Source organism: Melanaphis sacchari, unplaced genomic scaffold (genome assembly GCF_002803265.2).
Source record: "Melanaphis sacchari strain LSU unplaced genomic scaffold, SCAv2.0 Contig116_pilon_pilon, whole genome shotgun sequence".
NCBI classification, from domain to species: Eukaryota; Metazoa; Arthropoda; class Insecta; order Hemiptera; family Aphididae; genus Melanaphis; species Melanaphis sacchari.
Genome location: NW_020270453.1, coordinates 645,482 through 665,919, shown reverse-complemented (window position 1 = coordinate 665,919; position 20,438 = coordinate 645,482). Strand labels below are relative to the sequence as shown.

The following is a 20,438-nucleotide window of genomic DNA, read 5'->3' as shown; positions in this document are numbered from 1 at the left end:
AATTAATTTATTATTTTTTTTAATGTTATATTATACTTGGGAGCTTATCAGTTTATGATTCATTTATTAATATTGACGAATATATATGTATGTTTACTATTATTATTATATAGGTACATTGTATATAATTAAATGGGTCATGCATAGATGGACCTAGCAATTAACATAGATTTTACCTCTTTACAAATTGCTTAGTTTTTAATGGTATCTATTCCAGAATATTATTGTAAAAATTACAGTTAGAGTTTATCAATATTTATTACATTATTTATATTAGGTACTTACATTAGTTTTTTGTTCAAACTATTAATTTTTCACATTTTACATTAATCAAATTTATAAATATGAAACTTATACAAATCACTCATAAGGAAACTGTTAAATTGATTGATTTTTCAAGTATATAATTGAAGAATATATTCCAGAATTTTGTTTTTTAAATTTTTTTATTCATAAATGAGCTATTTTTTGCCAACCTCAAAATAATAAACTTAAAACACCTTCATCCCTTAGTCTTGCGAAGACAAGAAATTGATTGATAAAACTTATTGAAATAAGTTCAATAGCTCCTAAGATTAGAACATTTCAAACTACAACTTTATAATATCAGTAACAAAGTATATATATATGTGTGTGTATAATAATTAATAAAGAATACCCATTTTAATATTATTACATTCCTTTAATGCTTTTTAATTAAACTGTTTAAATAAGACAAGAGTATTGAAGCTTTTAAGTAACAATTAGAATTTGTAAAAAATGTTTATTAACATTTTTAGAATATAAGTATTAATTTTTATATATCAAGATTACAAAATTAATTAATTATTTATTTAAGAGTTGTCCTATTGAGGATAGATTTATTTAATTAAGCCGATTCTCAAAGCATTTTGTTTAGTCATACTTTCTAAACTTGATTGTGTTGTGTTCTGTATTTAAAATAAAAAACAGTGATATAACTGTATTCTTAATACTTTTAAATTTTTAATATTTCATTACTCTAGGTTGAATTTTTAAAAAAAATATCTTCATACCTAAAGGCTATAGTATTTTAAAGATATTTTACATGTTTAATAAATCATTTTTAAATAATATATCCACTTAGATTAAAAAATATTCATGGGCATATACTATTATATTGTGTTATTCATTGAGTAATCCAATATCTAACTCATACTTACTTCTTATACCCTTGTAGTTTATATACCTAACACTTAATCTAATTTAAAGTATAGTAATCACAGTAGATAAAATAGTAAAGTTTAAATTAATAAACAACCATTGAATAATAATTTTTTTACTTTTTTAAGAAAATATTTATTATACTGTTTGAATATGTATCTATTCATTTCTAATTGTTATACTTAAATATCTATTGTACCTATTGTGTAAAAAAAAATCTATTACTTGTTTTAATAGATAATCTATTTAATCAAAGAATAATTATTAAAAAAACATTTCCAATTTGGAATAATAATAAATTTGTTTTATTTCATAGAAAAAAAAGTTTATTAGCTATAAAAAATTTTATCATAAAATTTCAAATAATTTTTTAAGCTCAACCATCAATTGCCAGTCAGTCTTCAATAAATCATCTCTAAAATGATCTTTGCATGCATCAATCGACTGTCTGGATATTTTGCTCACCAACAAATCCTTTTCATCAAAATGCCTCCCAAACATTTTTGGTGCATCACCTGGTATTGGCTCAATTTTTATACAAATTTCTTGTCCTTTTCTAGCAGTTTCAACAGCTTTATGGTTATTTTCTATACTAGTTACAATACCCAAATCTACAAATTCCTTACTAGGAACACATATGGGTGTACCTTCTTTTACAATTCCAGATTCCACCATTACTCCCATAACAATTGGATCTCTTGAATTAAACACAAACTGTGGTAGAACTTTAAGTTTGCAAGGAAATACTGCAATAGACTTAAACTGATCTCGATTTTTCTTCTTAAGATCGTCTTGATAAGCAGTAAACTTATCAAATAAATGGTATATAATATCAGCTTGAAATATTTTAACATTTAATGTATCTGCTAATTCTTGTGCATCTCTTTCAACTTTAACATCGAAAGCCAATATAGTAGCATATAAAGGAGAATGTTCCAACATTATTGATGCTTTCATAACATCTTTTTTAACGACAGGACCAATTCGTATGTTACTATATGGTATTTTACTTGATCTTAAGAAATCCAATAAAGCTTCTAATGAACCTAATGTTGAAGCTTGTACATAAACACCTCTATCTTGTAATTTTATAGTACTTAAAGCAGACTTTAATTCTTTTGCTACTACTTCTTTAAGTCGTTCAATTTCTTCTGTTTTGTTAGCTACATAAATATTTAAACCGGCTATAGCTTTTTCTAAATCTTTAGCAGCAATTTTAACACCTTGAGCTGCTTTGATTTCTTTATACTCAATATAAGCATTTTTCACTCTAAGTTCTTTTAGTGGTTGAGGCATTAGTAATGATCTTATTTGAGTGACAACAGGTCCATCAGTGCCTGCTACAACAATTGTATCTCCTTCTTTAAGATAACCATTTACTAAAATAGTATCAATAGTAGTTCCTAAACCAGTTATAGCTTTTACTTCCAAAACAGTGGCTTGCAGCTCAGTATTGAAAACAAGTCTTTTATATAAATGTGTTTGACAATTTTCAACAATTAGATCTAATAAATTTCCCATTCCTTCTCCAGTAATAGCAGATGTAGGTACCAAAGACACATACGATTTTGGATCAGGATTTTCATAGAATAAAGCAGCATTTAAACCTTGTTCAGCAAACTGTAATATAACATTTTGGGATCTTGTTTTAAATTCGTTTTGTGTATTTGAATGCTGAGAGTTCAAAATATCTCTAACATCTTTACGTGGATTAGTTTGCCAATCATATAATCGATCAATTTTATTTAAAGCAACAATGAATGGGGTTTTCTTACTCTTCAGTATATTTATGGATTCTATTGTTTGTGGTTCTAAACCATGCATGATGTCAACTACTAAAATAGCTATGTCACATAATGATGAGCCTCTATTACGGAGATTGCTGAAAGACTCATGACCAGGTGTGTCGATAATTAATAAACCCGGAACTAAAAACTTTTTAGTAGCATAACCATTTACAACTTTAGTTTGTTCTTTTATAGCATGAAGTGGAACATTTGTAGCTCCTATTTGTTGAGTTATACCTCCAGCTTCACCATCTTGAACATTAGTTCTTCGAAGCTTATCTAATATTTTAGTTTTTCCAGTATCTACATGACCCAAAACGCATACAACAGCAGCTCGAAGATCAGATTTTACTTCTTCTTCTTTTGACATACCTCCATTTTGAGTTTGAACTTTTACAGCCTCATCATTTTTATTGTCATCAGAATTATGAATAGTTTCATCATCTGATTTTTCAGATTCATCATTTTCATCTACTTTGTCTACAGTTGACTGAGTTCGCAAAGCTTCACTTTGTGCTTTATAAGTTTCTAAAAGGAGTTGTGCCCGGGCTCTATCGGCTTTTTGTTTAGGAGTTAAAAACTTCCCTTCAGCTTTGAGTCTTTCCTTTTTCTCCTTTTCTTTTTGTTTTTTCTTTTCTTTTTTTTCTTGTTCTAATTTTATTTTTTCTTCTTTTTGTCTCTCAAGTTCTTCTAAACGTTTTTCTTCTTCTTCTTCTTCTCTACGAAGTTTCTCCTCTTCTTCTTTTTGTTGTTGTAATACTTCTTTTAAAGCAGCAATAGCCTTTTTACCAGGCCCTTTTTTATCCTTGGCTGGGGCAACTGGCTTCTTCTTCTTTTTTGCATCATTAGTCGACATTATTCAAACAGTTGTGAAATTAACACTGAAACAAAAAAAAAAAAATCAAAATTTTTAAAATAACATCAATGCTAAGAAAACTCATATTTGAAGGAATGTAAGATTGAACACATAAATTAGTTTACTAATAAGTACAACATTTAAGGCAGATATGAATATTAAATTATTTACAAATGCAAGTTGCCCTATAGTATACTAACATAATACAATCATAATATTTTTGTGAGCAAATAGTAAATATTTTTTAATTTGATTAAAATCACAAATCACTATCAATAAATAAAACAAAATAATTAATTTCTTTATTAAATAAACTTACATAATTCATTAAAACATAATATTTCTTTGGAAGTATTTCGTGATTATAATTCTTAATTACAAAATAAAATACTTAAAATAAGTATTCATTTTTTTAGTATTGTTTCTTAATTTTAAAATGGTAAGGTAAATACAATAAAAATATATAAAATGTTAATATTCTTTTAAATTAAAATTTACAATTTCTCTGATGAAAAAAAAAATTGATAAATGGCTCTCAACAAGAAATTGATTATATTTGTTATTGAACCTACTACTCAACTGTAATTATATAAAATAAAATTATTTTTATATTTATTCAAATAATAAATTGATATATTATTTAGATATAATGAAAAATAATATAACTATTCACAGCAAAAGCAAACAGCTATAATGATGACCAAATAAAATGCATCCTCTCTGGTGATTTTAGAATGTGCCCCTAATAAAATAATCATATTTAATAGCTTGATTATCTAACTTATATTTCTGTTAGATAGAATATAATATTCTATAAAAATATGTGTATTTACTTTATTTATTAACTTAACAAATTAATTAACTAAAATATAACAAATAATAAATAAATTGTTAGAAATATGCAATAAATAATAAGTAATATTTTAGATAGAAACGTTAAATGAATCTTATGTCTCATGTTTTTTAATTTATGTTATTACATGAATAGTTATGATGAAAATTACATAATATTATTCATAAGTCTTTTTATTACCCCAAAAGAGTATTTTTAATTCAATCAAATTATTAAAAATAAAAATGTGTAACTAGAAGGTAATATAATATTATATATTATAGTTATAATTATTTGTTATTAACATAAATGTTCATGAAATTCATCAGTAAATATTAATAAATTATTTTTAAAATCTTCAAGATATAATATTAAGGATAATAAGTAGTGATATATATATAATAAAACCATTTTTTTTAACTTAACCTAATTTAACAAACAAGTTATATTTTAAGTGTAAAATGTTACTTATCAAGACTTAGATTCAATTTTTTATGTATATTCTATTTATAATTGTTTTTTTCCCATATTTTTGAATAAAATATTTGACTTACTAAATAAAAGAGTAGTTAGCAACATAAATGATTTTTATCAAGACAATTTCATATCTGTTCCATTTGAACATAAATAATATAAATTATATTTGTATAATTATATCTAAACTTATTCTATTAATCCACACAATTAAAATAAAATAATTTATCTAATGCTGAAGTTGCAATGTTAAATGTTTTTTTAATATTTTATTAAATATTTTTACAGATGTTATTTTAAAGTAAAATATTTATTATTAATAATTAAGTGAATAGAACTTCTAAAATAACAAACATTTTTTTTTATATGATACCCATATTATCATTAGAAGAGTACTTAAGCATAAACCTGGGTAGCAACAACATTTGGAGGAAGCAAATTCTATCACCTTTTTTTTTTTTTTTATAAGATTATAAAAATTATTTTTTATTTGAGAACACGAAAATTTTACTTATTTCTTAAGTATAAAAGTGATTTTTATACTAATTATATGTTATAAAGGGCCCAGATTTTAATGCAAAATGTATATTTTTTTGGTTGATCTTGCATAATGCATTTCAAGTACATAATCCGTTTCATATAACGAGGGTTTCATAGCTACAAATTTTATAATGCATTTTTTTTTTGCATATTTTGACGTTTTTTCATTTTTAAAGCATTTTTAGCATTATTGGATAATTTTGTTGGTTTTTAATGCATATATGTTCAATATAGTATACAAATTTAGCCGATTCAAAATATTATTTAAAAATAAATTATTTAATTCAGTTTTTATCTTATTTTATCTTAATTTATTATTGACTGTGGAGCGTCACCCGTGTCCCATATTTGGTCTAATTACAAATAATAAGTACAATAGGCTTACTTAGAATTTTAATTTTTAATATTTACATATTTTGGTATGTTTAGAATGAGTAATATCCAGAACGGCCAAAATATATGCGAGTTAATATCAATCAAATTTTCAGTTTTTTTTTGATAAAATAATAAAATCTTATTTATAAATTACAAATTGTAATTTGTAAAAAATTATATGTCATTTTTGTGGAAAAAATACATTTTTTAGTGCATATTTGTATGGTTTTAAGTGCATTTAAATCCGGGCCCTAGTTATAATATAATATATATAATTTAAAATCATAAGTTAAGTTATCGCATCAATTCACTTAAAATTGAACAACTATCAACATGTTAGAGACAGATACGGTATATGAGATAGTATAGATATAACGAATAAAAAAAATGCTCACGATAGTTTGACAAAATTCAACATTGAAGTCGATTTGCTGTCAACTTTGAGTAATCAAGATTAAATTAATGAATTTGTTGAGGAAAAAATAAGAAAAAATAAAATTTATATATAATTAATTTGTAAATTGCAGGAATAGATAAAACAAACAATTTAATTTTCATTAATAATGTATCTTTTTTGCATACAAGGTAAAACAACAAATTGTATATTGAAATAAGTTTTATAAATAATTTTGGAAGGGATAGGCAAGGAAAGCCAGCCAATTGAAAAGTATTAATAGGCAGAAAAAACATCACTGGTTATGATTAATGTTAACATAATAATTTTTATAAAAAATTATATGTATATGTACCTGTAAATGATCTAATATACGTTTACAATTTTTGTAAAAGAGCCTAGGTTTAATTACACGAATACACAATATTGGTTTACATATAGAAATTTTTCTGAGAAAGTTGCAATTATGTTCTAATTATTTACTATGAATCAATTTTTTATTTTAATGCTGAATTTATAGTCATTATCTAAGAAATTTTGGCAAATTTACAATTGTCTGAAAATCATGTCCATTAGACATAATGTGTTAACCTCTATTATCGGTTATATCCTAGTCATTACTATGCATGGTTAAGTTCAATCAAAAATATTGTTATTAACCAGTAATTTTGGTCAATTATAAAATTTTAATCTTTGGTGGTAACATATTTGAATAAATATTTAATAGATGTAGGAATGAAATTTAAACCTAATTGATTAGTTTCATTTATCAAACATATAATACAGCATTTAAGCTGGTTAAATTATAACTCTTTATAAAAATTGGTAAGTCGAATTAGACAATTATTATTCTAAATAGGTAATAAAATTGAAAAAAATCACTATGCAAAAATGCATCCAGAAACTGATTGCCAATACCTATGTCTGCCAAAACATTTGTTGAAATATAAATCATATAAACTAAACGTTTCCTAGGCAAACATAAAACGTTTTCAAATATGTTTTTTAATTTTTATTATTGAATGTCGTTAACAATATGAGCAGGTAGTCTGTACAATCGACAAAACGCGGATTAAGATCACTACCGCCGTTGTGCCTCAGGTACCGTTGGACGCGTATTGGCAAGCTCGTCGAAAACCGCGACTGTGTGCACGCCAAACGAATACTCGTCAACTTGGGTCACAAACCTGACGATGGCTATAATCTAAACCGTGCAGTAATGATCGTCCAGCGTCACACATCGGCGTAGCGACTATGTGGCAAAACGACGGGATTGTGTAACCGTAGTGTACTCGGACAGGTAATAGACACCGCGCGAGACATATATGGAGAGACTGATCGTTATATACGATTTACGATATACAAAACGATTTACTCACCGATGTAAAAAAATCCGTCGATCTGCAGTCGGCACGTAAAGATTTGGTTACAGCAATGCTATAATGGAGCGGGCGGCACGAACTCTGGACGCTGACAATACGGTAATCGCCGTGTTTATTTCTCACAATCACACCCGACCATCGTCCACAAGATATTTCTTATCACGTGCTGCTATCGACGGACGTGATATTCTGTGATAGTAGTGCCATGGAATACATTGCTACTATTGTATGTGCTGCGTAACTCGCATGTTCATCTTATCATCCCCACTAACAAACGCTCACGCCACAGGCTAATGAATAAGTACTAATACTACTAATTATTATTTTAAACACGATATATCGATATCGTCATCATGATTTAAAATTTATGTAATAACTAATAATATAATATTATCCAAGTGTCGTGCTGACGTGCTGTGCCGCTCGATTATGACGACGTCGACACTGTGGTGCTCGGTCAGACACAGTTATACATTAATTGCATTATTATTTATTACTTCTGTAGTTCTGTGGCTACGGTCTGGTCTGTATGTGCTGAGCTGTTGTAGTAGATAAAACATACTAAAATGTCCTTGGTAATTATTAATAGTGTATAAGAATTTACCCATGTTTAAACTCAGATTCAGATTCCTGTTGTTCGAGGGGCATCGAACGATTATTGTGTTAAATCTTAATAGTTACTCAATGACCCAAAAATATGTCACAAGTCATGACCAATAACTATAACATTATAAATATTATTTGACATCAAATGCTATTTACAAATTAAAATAACCGAGGTATGACTATAATTCTATTTAATTGTCTATTGGGATACAATACAAATATTTATCTGTAATAATTATAACATTAATTTTTATTATTTAAATCTATATAGATGGGCATCCAACTATTAACTGAATAATAATTTAATATAAGTACTTATTTGCATAAGTTGCATGCAAATATTTGTGGTATTACTACAATAATTAATAGCACTTTAGCAATACTTTAATAATTAATGTCAATGTTGTAAAAATGCTTTAAATAGTATCTACTCCAAAAAAATGTGTAAACAGTGTTATTTAGGATACTATAATTATAAACTACCCAGCACTTGGAACATTGTTAAGTTATGTAGAGCTTAATGCGTTAGTTGAGAATTTGAAAGAAGCGAAACACATTACACTTATTAAGATACTTAAGTGTTATAACTAGAGTCTGAAATTATATGCATTTGCATGTTTGTACAGAGTGTATGCATATTAATGGGAGTTTGAAATGTCAACTCTTCATATCATACTAAATTTGACTTTGCATATTTTGCATATTTGGAGGATTATTTCATATAATACGTATATACTTAATGATTAATCAATTTTATTGTAAAAAAAACAAATTGTAGACATTGTTTCTCAGAGAAGTTTTGTTAAATTTTAGTTTTTTTTATTAATTTTATAATTAATAAAATATTGCATTTTTATATTTTATTATCTTAAAAGTTGTTTTCTATTTTAATTTTAAATATCATAGTAAAAAGTCTAAAAGTTAGATTGTTAGTATTTAAAATAAATATTTTAATTTATTCATAGCATGTGGTTTTAATTCTATTATTTTGAAAGTTAATTTTTAGGTTTTCCGAATTTTAGATGTGTTGTTTTAAATAATTTGCAATAGGTATTCACAATAATTTTAGTTTCCTTTTGAATATTTTATAATATTGAAATTTCATACTTTAATCTATTAAGTCTGTTACAATTTTAATTATTTGAGTATTTTTGATTCTGATAAGAAGTTTAGTAGTTTATTATTATTCTTGGTGTAAAAATGGTGTTTTATTTTTTTAAACATATATTATTAAGCGTAATATAATACATTTGATAATTTTTAAATGCATATAATTTCGGGTAACCCTGAAATACCTACTATATCTGAATAAAAGCTAGTTTAAAAATAAATTTAAGTAATAGGTAATCAACTTTTATAAAGTACCTATTCAAAAAATTTCCCAAGGTTAAAGTAAAATATCAAATAAATAAAAAATATCCATAGTTTTTTTTTTTCGAGGCTAGGAGAGTAATTAGTGATAGTCCATTCAATTAAAATAATCAAATTTGTATGAGGATAATGTTATAAAAAAGAAAAAAACATTTTCAATAATTTCAAAATTTAAGTTTTGATATTTTGTTTTAGACAAAAAATGAATCATGAGTTACAATATATTTTTTTCATTTATACATTTACATATTAAAATAAAGCCCTGTTTTGCTCTTTCTCAAGTATCCATTTTAAAATACTTGCTTATACATACCATCATACCAAAACGTAAAAGAGGGTAAAATTGTATATTTCACACATAACAGAACAATAGTTATATTATTATACAGTTGTTTTATAGAATGCGATAATTTGTTAATTAATGGCATATATAATAAATAAAAATATTTTAATATTAATATGTATTAAATGATTAAATAGTATTCAAAAATACATGTTAGGCTTAAAATATTTTTATGGATCTCAAATAACAATAATTTTCCTGCAAGTTTTTCAACCTTGCGTTAGGTATACAGTATAGCAATTAATTATTTATAACCTTGGCTAGGCTAGCACTGACTAGAAGATAAAATTCATGTAAACAAAATATTTGTTATCATATTTATTAAGTAATAATAAATTAATAATAAAACTATAAACAAATGGCAAATATTTCAACAGTGAAAACTTAAAAAAAAAAAATAACAAGTATCTAAAAGAAATATTGTAAATAATTTGTATTTTTATATTTTAAATTACCAGCTGACTGTAAATACTAAAAATACATTTTGTCATATTCAATTATTTTTATAAAGTTTGAAATCTCGCTGATAGTCATTATAAAAATATCTATAAATAATATTTCATCATTAAGGTATAAGTAAAATAAGTACATTCGTAAATATGTTCTTTTAGCTGTTATTCATTGACCGTAAAATCTTTACAAATAAAATAAGTTTTATTTATTAAAATTATTAATTTATACATAAAATTGTAGTTAACATATAGTATAGTAACTAAAATAACAATTGTTAATACAATTTAATGTATTGATTGGTTAGCCACATAAACAGTTGATTTTAATTGGATCAATTATTAATTAATTACTTTTTTAGAATGAATTTTGATTTGAAATATTATATTATACTCTCATATTTTTATAGAAAAACTCGACTCTTACTATAAATTAATATTTTGAGTATAATCATAATCTATAGTCGGTATAACTGACTGAACAAATTTCAAAAATATAATTAAGTACATATGTACTTCTAAATCTTTACCGCCATCAGTCACCATTTGGATCAACTTTTTCATAATATCTGCATGTCTGTAAATATTTAATAATAATTAATTAAATATCAACAATTTTTATATTAGTTAAAAATATAATGATAATATTTAAATGATATATTTATAATAACATTAACTGTTATTTTAAGCATAGGTGTGTCTATAAATGAAAGGATATATTAGGTATGTATTTAGTAAACTCAGGTTCAAAGGTACAGTAAATTAATTACCTAAATTTGAAGAAGTTATATATAATAATAGTTCTCTTATAATTATTAATATTTATTCATGAAATTCAATTTTAATTGCCCCTAGGCACAGGGGAATTAAAACGTATTCATTTGAAGAGTTAGAAGTTTTATCTTTCTATGTATATATTTTATTTTATGAAAATTTTAAAAATGCCTGCTAATAATGGGTGTCAATAAATTTAAGTTTCACTATATTATACTATCAAATTATTTTGAATAATTGTTGAAATAATATGTGTCAGATATAAATATTTTATTTTATATTTTTTTATGAACATTATTTTACTATTATTGGTATCTAACTTTAATATTGTGTGCAAGTATGTCATCCCAATAGATAGATAATAATAAATCTTTTTTAATTTGACATTAATTTTTACTTTATTGTAATACTTAGATATTTTAAATCACACAGCGAACAAATGAAATTAAAATTTACTATTTTAAATTTGAGAAAATAAAAGATTTTATTTATTTTATGTATGATATTTAAAATGTTTGTATATTACTGTTTTATAGATAATACATGAATTTTTACTTAAAATAATTTTTATCAAATATTAACATCACTTCATAATTTATTTATTAATTTTTTAAGTTTTTTTAAATTATGGTGTGTAATCCTCCAGTCAAAAATATTCAGAAATACCAATGATTTTAAGTAGTCTTCTCAAGAAAGTAAAAATACTATAGATAGTAACTATATAAAAATTATACTAACTTACTTATAAGATAATTTATTTTTTGATTCTGAACAAAGAGAAGTGTAATTTTTATTTTACCTCATATAAATTATAGGTGTGTCCAGATTTTTAAAAAGTAAATTATCAGTAATTGTTTACTAAAACATTTTTGATAAATATGAAATTATAATTATTACTCATAAATGTTTTTACAACAAATTGGTTAATAAATGAATAAATAAAACAAAAATAATATCTTAATTCTTGCAGACTAAATAATTTATACTAATAGTTTTAAGTTTATTATTTTTTTTTTTATATTTATTGTATTTATCAATATTATTTACTGAAAATAATAAAATAAGGAAGTCTTGTTAAATACCCAATAATCATTTTTATCATTAATTAATTCATTTAAAAATATACAATCACAAGAATTGATTTAAATATTTATACATAATTAATAGTTTATAATAATAAATAGATCTTAATCCGAGTTTACAGCTATATTGTCATTTTAAAGATTTGAGCTCAGTCAACTCTGTAAATTGTCTGATAGATCTGAAACTGTAAACTCGGCTTTATTAAAAATATACATACTTGCAGGGATGTATTGAAGCCATAGAAGGACCTGGATTATGTGGGTGTGATTCCATGGTAACAGTTTTCTTTGCATAATCTTGACTCACATCTTCATACATTTCTTCAACATTTAAAGGTTTTTGATTCTAGTATTCATAAATTATATTGTTTTCATAAAAAAAAAAATAGTTTTAAAATTTGATATTAATCATTCAAATGTTAAATAACATATACAAACATATTTAGTAAAAATTAAGATAATGTTATTACCAGTGATGCCGAATTGTATTTCATTTAATGGGACAAAGCATAAAAATTAATTACCACCAACACCCATTAACCGGTTACATTAGGTATTACATTGTAAATACAGCCATCACAAAGAGGCTCGCTTCGCTTACAATTTATCACTCCTATTAATATTAACCTATTAGGACTTCAGATACTAATTAGTAAATAGTTATTATTTCTTACATATCCCCATAGCTATACTTTTACCTATTCACAAATAACTGTCTCTTATTCTCTTATGATTAGTATACATTTTTAATTTATCACTTTATCATACATTCATACATCAAACCTTAATACTGATACATATAAAATATCAATGCTACACGATAGTATTTATTGTTAAATAAATTGAAACACCACAAAATAATATGAATTATGATTGGGTAAAATGGTTCATAAATCTATATTTTTTTTATTAGTCATACATACTGAAAATGAAAATTACCTATATATTGCTTACCTACTTCAAAGCGGTTTTAGAAAAAAAACAAAAGACTATAATAATATAAATAGTAAGTTTATATTATTATGTAAAGAAATGTTTAATCTTAAAACAGAAAACAATTTATATCATTTTTATACATCTGTAATTTAAAAAATAGATATTTCAAAAAGGATTAGTGAGGCTATTGGTAATTTCACCATCTTAAAATTTTATAAGATGTGATTTGCATATTGAATCACTTTTAAGTGCTGAGAAATGTTTAGCTCTATTATGTTTTTAGTGCCAAATAAATGTATATGTCAATACATGTCTTTACTCTTTATGACCATATGAAGATGTGTATTGACGAAGACAGAAAATGTTGGTATTTCTAACCATCTGGCACTTACTGATCACCACTATAGTTAAATATAGGGGTGTACCAACTCATAAAATTACGTGTTTAGTGCCACTATTTATCATTATACATTAAACCTATCATATATGTAAGGTAAAATAGTATTGAAAATTACATTTTTATGATTAAAATATAAACCTTTTAATATAGAATAAATAAAAATATCTTGAACAATTGTGTCAACAAAAATTTGACAGAATAAAATGTAATTAGGCTGAGATTATTTTTATGATTTCAGAAAGATACAGAAATTTCACACACAAAATTAAAAAGAGTTTAACGTTAAAAACTACTCAGAGCTTTGTTTCAAATACTACATAATAATGTTTTTAGACACTTACTTCATTATAACCACAAAGCCATAGTCTTGGAGTTTGATAGAATTTGTCATAAGTTATGTGTAAGTCATATGTTCGTGTTTTTAATATACCATCAACAGACGAACTAGATAACTTTTTTTCTTTTGTATGTTCTGGATAAACAGTCACCTTAAAAAATAATTTTATGTAAAATCTAACTTCAAATTATTTTTATTTTTAAATCAACAAAAATGATTTTTAAAATAACTAACTAATATAATTAATTGTATAATAGCTTTAAAATATACTAAAATAAGAAAAAAAAGATAAAAAAAACCATGGTATAATTTACTGATTTAATTATAACTCATAAATTAGACTTTCAAAAAAATAAATACTAGAATATTAAATCATTTTCTACTCAAGAAATATTTTTAATCATTTATTTAAATTTATTAGTAAATAATAATAAATATAAGAATAATTTTATGATAATTTATTAACATATTTAAATATTAGCCATTATTATTTGTTGTTATTTATGATATTATTACTAAATACAAGGTGATTGTTAAATAGAAACATTAATTATCTTATAACCTATTAAATTTTTTTGTAAATATTTCAATTTTTACATAGTTTTAGATTTTTAACCATAAAAAAATAACCTTTTCACATTTAATTTGATAAAAAAATTACCATTTTTATTATTTAAATTTTTTTAAGTAGTTACTTTTTATAATGATGTGTAATTTTAATTCTTTATTTCAAAACAGAATATTATTTTTAAGTACTTTGATGGATAAAAATCGAATTCTGGACAGCTAGTTAACAAATTACAGTATTTAAAGTTTAAATCTAAAATTTTAACAATATTTTGCAGGATATTCCTGTGCCACAGCTCATTTTTAAATAACATAACAAATAAAATACTTGTCCAAAATTGAATTTTTATAAATCAAAGCACTCAAAAACAAATTCTGTTTTGGTATAATAATTTAAAAATGTATTTCATAAAAAAGTTTTAAAATAGAAATTTTTTTAAAAATTTTAAAAAGTTTTTAAAACAATCAATGTGTTTAAATAAAAGAATCAACTAGTATATATATATTATACTAATTAAGATATACTTTTATTTTAATCTGTAAATATTTACTAACTGTTCTTTTTAAAAGCAATCTAATAAAATTTACATTCAATTCACCATAATTATTTTCATTTAAATATAAAAAAAACTAACCGAATCATCGTCTTCAAGCAAACCACTTTCAACAAATGCATCCATATCAATAGCATCACCTTCTTCTTCATCATCCTCCTCATCATCAATAGCATGATCATTTTGAGTGTCTACTTTAATATTTCTTACAATTGGGTTGTCATTGGTTGCACTATTTAAAACATGACTATCCTCGTTAAGACTTGTTACATTTAAACTGTTCGGGTTTTCCTACAAACATTTAAGTATTAAAATTATAATGTACAACATTTATTCAATTAAATACAAATGTTTTCATCTTGTATATAAATGGCATTAAACCATGTGAATGCACTATATGATTAATAATATAAAAGATGATTTTGATAATACTTTTTTCTGATAATAATAATTCACATGCATCACAATATGAAATGTAAAACATTACCTATTATCTCGAGTTTATACGTATTACTTGGTATTAAAAATAAAATTATTTAGCGAATAATTTTGTATTGTGCCATCATACCTGGAGTTATAGTTTTTATAAATTATGGTAGTGTTAAGTATGTAAGTTATTAGAACAGCATATTAAGCATTGTATGATAATTATATTAGTGCAATATGGTTTATTAAATTGGAGCAAGAGAGTTTTGTTACAAATGCTTTGAAACTTTAATAAATCCAACAGACAAATTATGTATAAAAACATTAAAAACCATTTAAATTATTTAATATAATATTTCCAGTTAACCAAGGAGTGCAGAATTAGCAAAAGAGATTGCTTAACAGAGTATAAGTAATTATTTGTACTAAATGCAAATAATATGTACTTTTGATTTTAAAATAGTCCGATAAACTGTTTTAATATACTTATGTAATGCTAAAAAGTAAGACGGTGACTTTTTTTTTTTAACAATTCTTAATTTAATAATTTGTTACAAACAAATGAACAATAAGTTAAATTGATAATATAAATATTAAATAGTCATTGGAATGATGGAGTGAAGAGATTTCCCATTGGAGATACATAGTCAGGAGAAAAAAAAGTTAAAAGTTAAATATTATAACATTTTTTTTCTGATTTATATTAGCAGGTCACGATACCACTGTCTTTTTAACCTCTTTTGAGAATTAACTGGAATGGTTATGAATGAGAGTTGATTTATGAGAAGGTTTGGATGTTGGATTAATCGGCTATTGAAATGCTTATAGTTATAATAAAGTTTGGCTAGTTAAGTGACAGTTGGTATTTTAAAGTCAGAATGGATGAGATTTGTTAGAAATATAGAATGGAACTTTTAAAACGATACGAAGAATTTTTGTTTGGAATCTTTGAATGTTAGATATTTTGGCTGTCCTCCAGAGTTGGATACAATAAGACCCATTGGTCTTATAAGAAGTTTATAGATTAATAGTTTAATAGGCAGTTTTATTTTTTTGGATGTTAATAAGAATTGTAAGAGACGACAACTATTAAGTAATTTAGTACGATAATTTTGCTTTTAATGTGTGGTGCCCAAGTGAGTCAATGGTTGATATAAATTCTATGATATCGTACACATTGGGCAAAAAACAGTGACTTTAGTTCTTATGCTTATTAAAACATACATGCTTTAGTTGGAATTAAATTTTTATTAGTTTTTTTATAACTTCATAAATATGTTAACTAAAACTATAGCTCATATTGTAAAAAATGTATCGTAATATAAAAAAATTAATTTAAATGTATTTCAGTTTCTTACATTTTTTATGTGTTGAGATAAAATATTTTGGGAAGATCTTCAAAAATATAACTTAAGTTTTCTAAAAATAGGTTATTAAAACAAAACATATAATTTTAAAACTCTATTTTCTTAAACTATATTATTAATTATTTTAATTTTTATTAACATAATAAATTGGTTCAATTATTAACAAATAATATACCAAGAGTTTGAATTTTATTTGAAATATGACTCAAGACAAATTAATATTGTGATAACTATATTTAAAATTAAATTTGTATAAATTTTAAATTTTTGAACTAAAATGTATGTACTAATTTGAATGATTATAATTGCATAATATTTGAAGACTAGGATAGAAATATTTCACTTTATTTTGAAACATTTGTACAAATTAAATTACTGAAATTTTTAATTAAACAAAATTATTTTTAATATCTAATGATAAATTCTTTTAAACTTAACAAAATACTTTTAAAAATAATTTTTATGAAACAATTTAAGTGACATACTTTAAAAAAATATCCCAAATACTTTAAGAATACATAAGTTAAATTTTATATAATATCAAAATAATAATGGTCTATAATTCCTAGCAATTTAAATCTAAAAATATCTATTTTTAATCATTTATAATAAATAAAACATTTTAAATTCTTAAATTTTAGTAATTAAAAAATTAAGTTAAACTGCTAATTAAAATTATACTTATATGTACATTTTTCCATGAAAGAACAAATTTTCAACAATAACTCAAAAATTATGTTAATAAATTTGAAACTAAAGCTAAACTAATAATACAGTTATTAATGTAATAAATGATGCACTGACTAAATACAATGAGTTCTAAAAATGTCACTATATTCTAAAGTTTTGTTAAGGCTTAAAAAAGTCTGAAAATAAAGATAAGTTTTTATTTTTTTTAAGTGAAAAAGCTAGAAAAAATTTTTTTATACAGACTTATTGCAATTTACACAATAGTGACAGACTTATGGATCTATAAAACCAGTTTGAGTTACCTAATATCCTCATGGTAAATTGTCTACAATTTACCATATAATATTTATTTTGTAAATTTTACAATGTAATTTGAATTATCATAAATACTGAAATACTTATAAAAAATCGGTTATAATTCTATTTTGAAAATGATAAAAGAAAAAACATTTTGGTCCTAAGATTCGCATTAGTAGTTACTAGTTACTAGTAAGAACATAAATCATGATTATGTTTTAAAAAATATTTCTAAGTAACCATCTACTTTTTTGAGTAATAAATTAGTCTTACATACTTCTAACGATATTTCTGATATTTTTTCATTCAAAGGTGAGACTGTATAATCAAAGTGATGTGTTTCAACCCATCCTTCATTTCCTTCTTCAGATTCTACAATATTCTCTTGAACTTCGCAATTTTCAATCTAATTATAATTATAAATGATATGTATCATATATTTAAATCAATTGAAAACAATTATTTACTTGTTTACATCGGCGTACACACGGAACATTTCTTGTAATTAAGTATTGTTTATTTTTCGGTAAATAAGATTTAGTCTTGCACTCATCACCACAAGCCCATTCCCATGTTGGACATGTATGTACCAAGTGATCACCAGCAATAACAAATTCATTTGGAGTCACTACACCAGTTTCTTTAAATTTTGATTCCTATTAAACACATAGATTCATTTACAATATAATAATATTTAAATAATAACATATAGTCATTGACAAAACATATCTTAAATATAGTTACTATTAATTTCATAGAAAACACCTAGCCAAAATGCAATCAATAGACATTTAATAATCTTTTACTTCTCAAAATGAATAAAATTTTAATTTTGAAGGCAAAATATAGTTTGTTTAAAATTTTTTTTTAAGTATGTTAAAATATTTATACTTACGTGAAAAAATAATAAGTACCTTTAAAACTGGAGTCAAAAATCCAGCGAAACCTAATGCAGTGCCCTTCACACTGTTAATAACGTTTTGCATGATAATTTTGTTGTAGATACTACTTTGAATTGATTGATTTAATGTAATTTAATGTAAGTACTAGTCATGAGACCAAAATTAACCCGTTCGATTCACGTCGTCGAAAATTATTGCTCAAATTTTTAGGTTGCAGGTACGTAAATTATAATTATTGCGCTACACCGCAACGCAAACAATTAACAGAAATTTGTTTTAATCTGTGGAAACGCGTGATGTTATTGTTCGACAATCCAGTTACGGGTCAGTAAAATCTTTATATTTATGTAAATACGTATTACGTAATAATTATTAAAGGTACATGCAAACAATACAAGAAAATATAGCGAAAACTTTTGTAATATTGCAATGTAAATAAGTGGTATTATACATGTAATAAGTGTGTGTGTGTGTATGTGTGCAAGGTATGTGTGTATAGTGATAAATGATAAGAAAAATATATTTCAAACACGTTTTTTGTAATTTAATGACCCTGAGCAGTAAAAATGATAATATTAATACTTATAGATAATGTCAGTGAACAATAATACAAAATCTACATTATCTTTATTGCATTTATCATAACCATTGAAGATTGAACCTTATCATGATTCATGAGTGTTCCGATTTACGATAAAATTTGGTACATGCTACTGCAGATAATGGTATATACTATATTGTACATATCTGTGCTTACTAATTAGTACATTTTGAACATTACTAATTACTACTGAACATTCAGTTATGGGGCTAATATGGGTATAGCCCGGAAATTAACACACTATAATCTAGTAGCTACCTACCGAATTACACATACATTTACAGTTTAAGCGCTTTAAAACACTGAAATGGCCTTAAAATGTATAAATATAATTCATATAAGTAAAAAAAACATTTTAATATTACAATTTTTAGTTTTATTTCGTTTTTATTATATATTTAATACACAATTATAAAATAATATAAATTATTAAATTAAAATGAGTATTGTTTTTCAAGTGCCACATCAAACACAACTATGAATAAATTTTATATTTTATTATTATTGATAGTTCTCTTAGAAGTCATTTTTTTTCACAATCGCCTAATTTTGGAGTCAAATTTGTAGTTAACAATAAAAAAATTGAAAAATATGTAAATAAATAAAAATAACCTAAATCATTTAATTTTTGCAATTATTTTCAAAATATTATGTTTGAAATTGTTTAGGTATAATATTCATGTTTATAGTTGTCAGTTGATCACTCAACATTTTAGTACAGTAAAAATATATATATATATTTAAATATCTGAGCTCTAGTTATGAGCTTAAATATTAGAATAAACTGACATATTTGAAGTTCCTTAAACGTAAGAACATTAACTGAGTTTTCACGTTGGATTTTTACAAAGCTTAATTTTTAAGGAAATATGTGGGTATGTAAATCATTAATCTTTAAAAATGACAACTATTAT

The 20,438-nt window shown here is 23.9% G+C and overlaps 2 protein-coding genes across 2 annotated transcripts; both read right to left on the bottom strand.

Annotated features, from left to right (window-relative positions):
• Window positions 1–1,489: 1,489 nt before the first annotated feature.
• LOC112603979 (eukaryotic translation initiation factor 5B) lies at window positions 1,490–7,964 on the bottom strand. Its single transcript, XM_025352823.1, has 2 exons — window positions 7,820–7,964; window positions 1,490–3,850 (listed from the first exon to the last, which is right to left on the bottom strand). The coding sequence occupies exon 2, from the start codon at window positions 3,823–3,825 to the stop codon at window positions 1,531–1,533; it is 2,295 nt and encodes a 764-aa protein (XP_025208608.1). The 5' UTR covers window positions 3,826–3,850; window positions 7,820–7,964; the 3' UTR covers window positions 1,490–1,530.
• A 2,992-nt stretch (window positions 7,965–10,956) lies between these two features.
• On the bottom strand, window positions 10,957–19,404 carry LOC112603944 (ubiquitin-like-conjugating enzyme ATG3). Its single transcript, XM_025352770.1, has 7 exons — window positions 18,936–19,404; window positions 18,489–18,677; window positions 18,299–18,427; window positions 15,323–15,532; window positions 14,125–14,271; window positions 12,666–12,793; window positions 10,957–11,168 (listed from the first exon to the last, which is right to left on the bottom strand). Exons 1-7 carry the CDS (start codon window positions 19,005–19,007, stop codon window positions 11,018–11,020), a joined length of 1,026 nt encoding a protein of 341 aa, XP_025208555.1. The 5' UTR covers window positions 19,008–19,404; the 3' UTR covers window positions 10,957–11,017.
• Between the last annotated feature and the right edge of the window lie 1,034 nt (window positions 19,405–20,438).

What these genes read in the sequence shown, in the direction of transcription:
- LOC112603944 (XM_025352770.1), bottom strand. Translation starts at nt 19,007, where the DNA reads ATGCAAAACGTTATTAACAGTGTGAAGGGCACTGCATTAGGTTTCGCT. An exon ending in TTTTGACTCCAGTTTTAAAG is followed by an intron (nt 18,678 to 18,935) that starts GTACTTATTATT and finishes TGTGTTTAATAG; the next exon opens with GAATCAAAATTTAAAGAAAC. An exon ending in TGCTTGAAGACGATGATTCG is followed by an intron (nt 14,272 to 15,322) that starts GTTAGTTTTTTT and finishes TTATTTTTTAAG; the next exon opens with GTGACTGTTTATCCAGAACA.
- LOC112603979 (XM_025352823.1), bottom strand. Translation starts at nt 3,825, where the DNA reads ATGTCGACTAATGATGCAAAAAAGAAGAAGAAGCCAGTTGCCCCAGCC.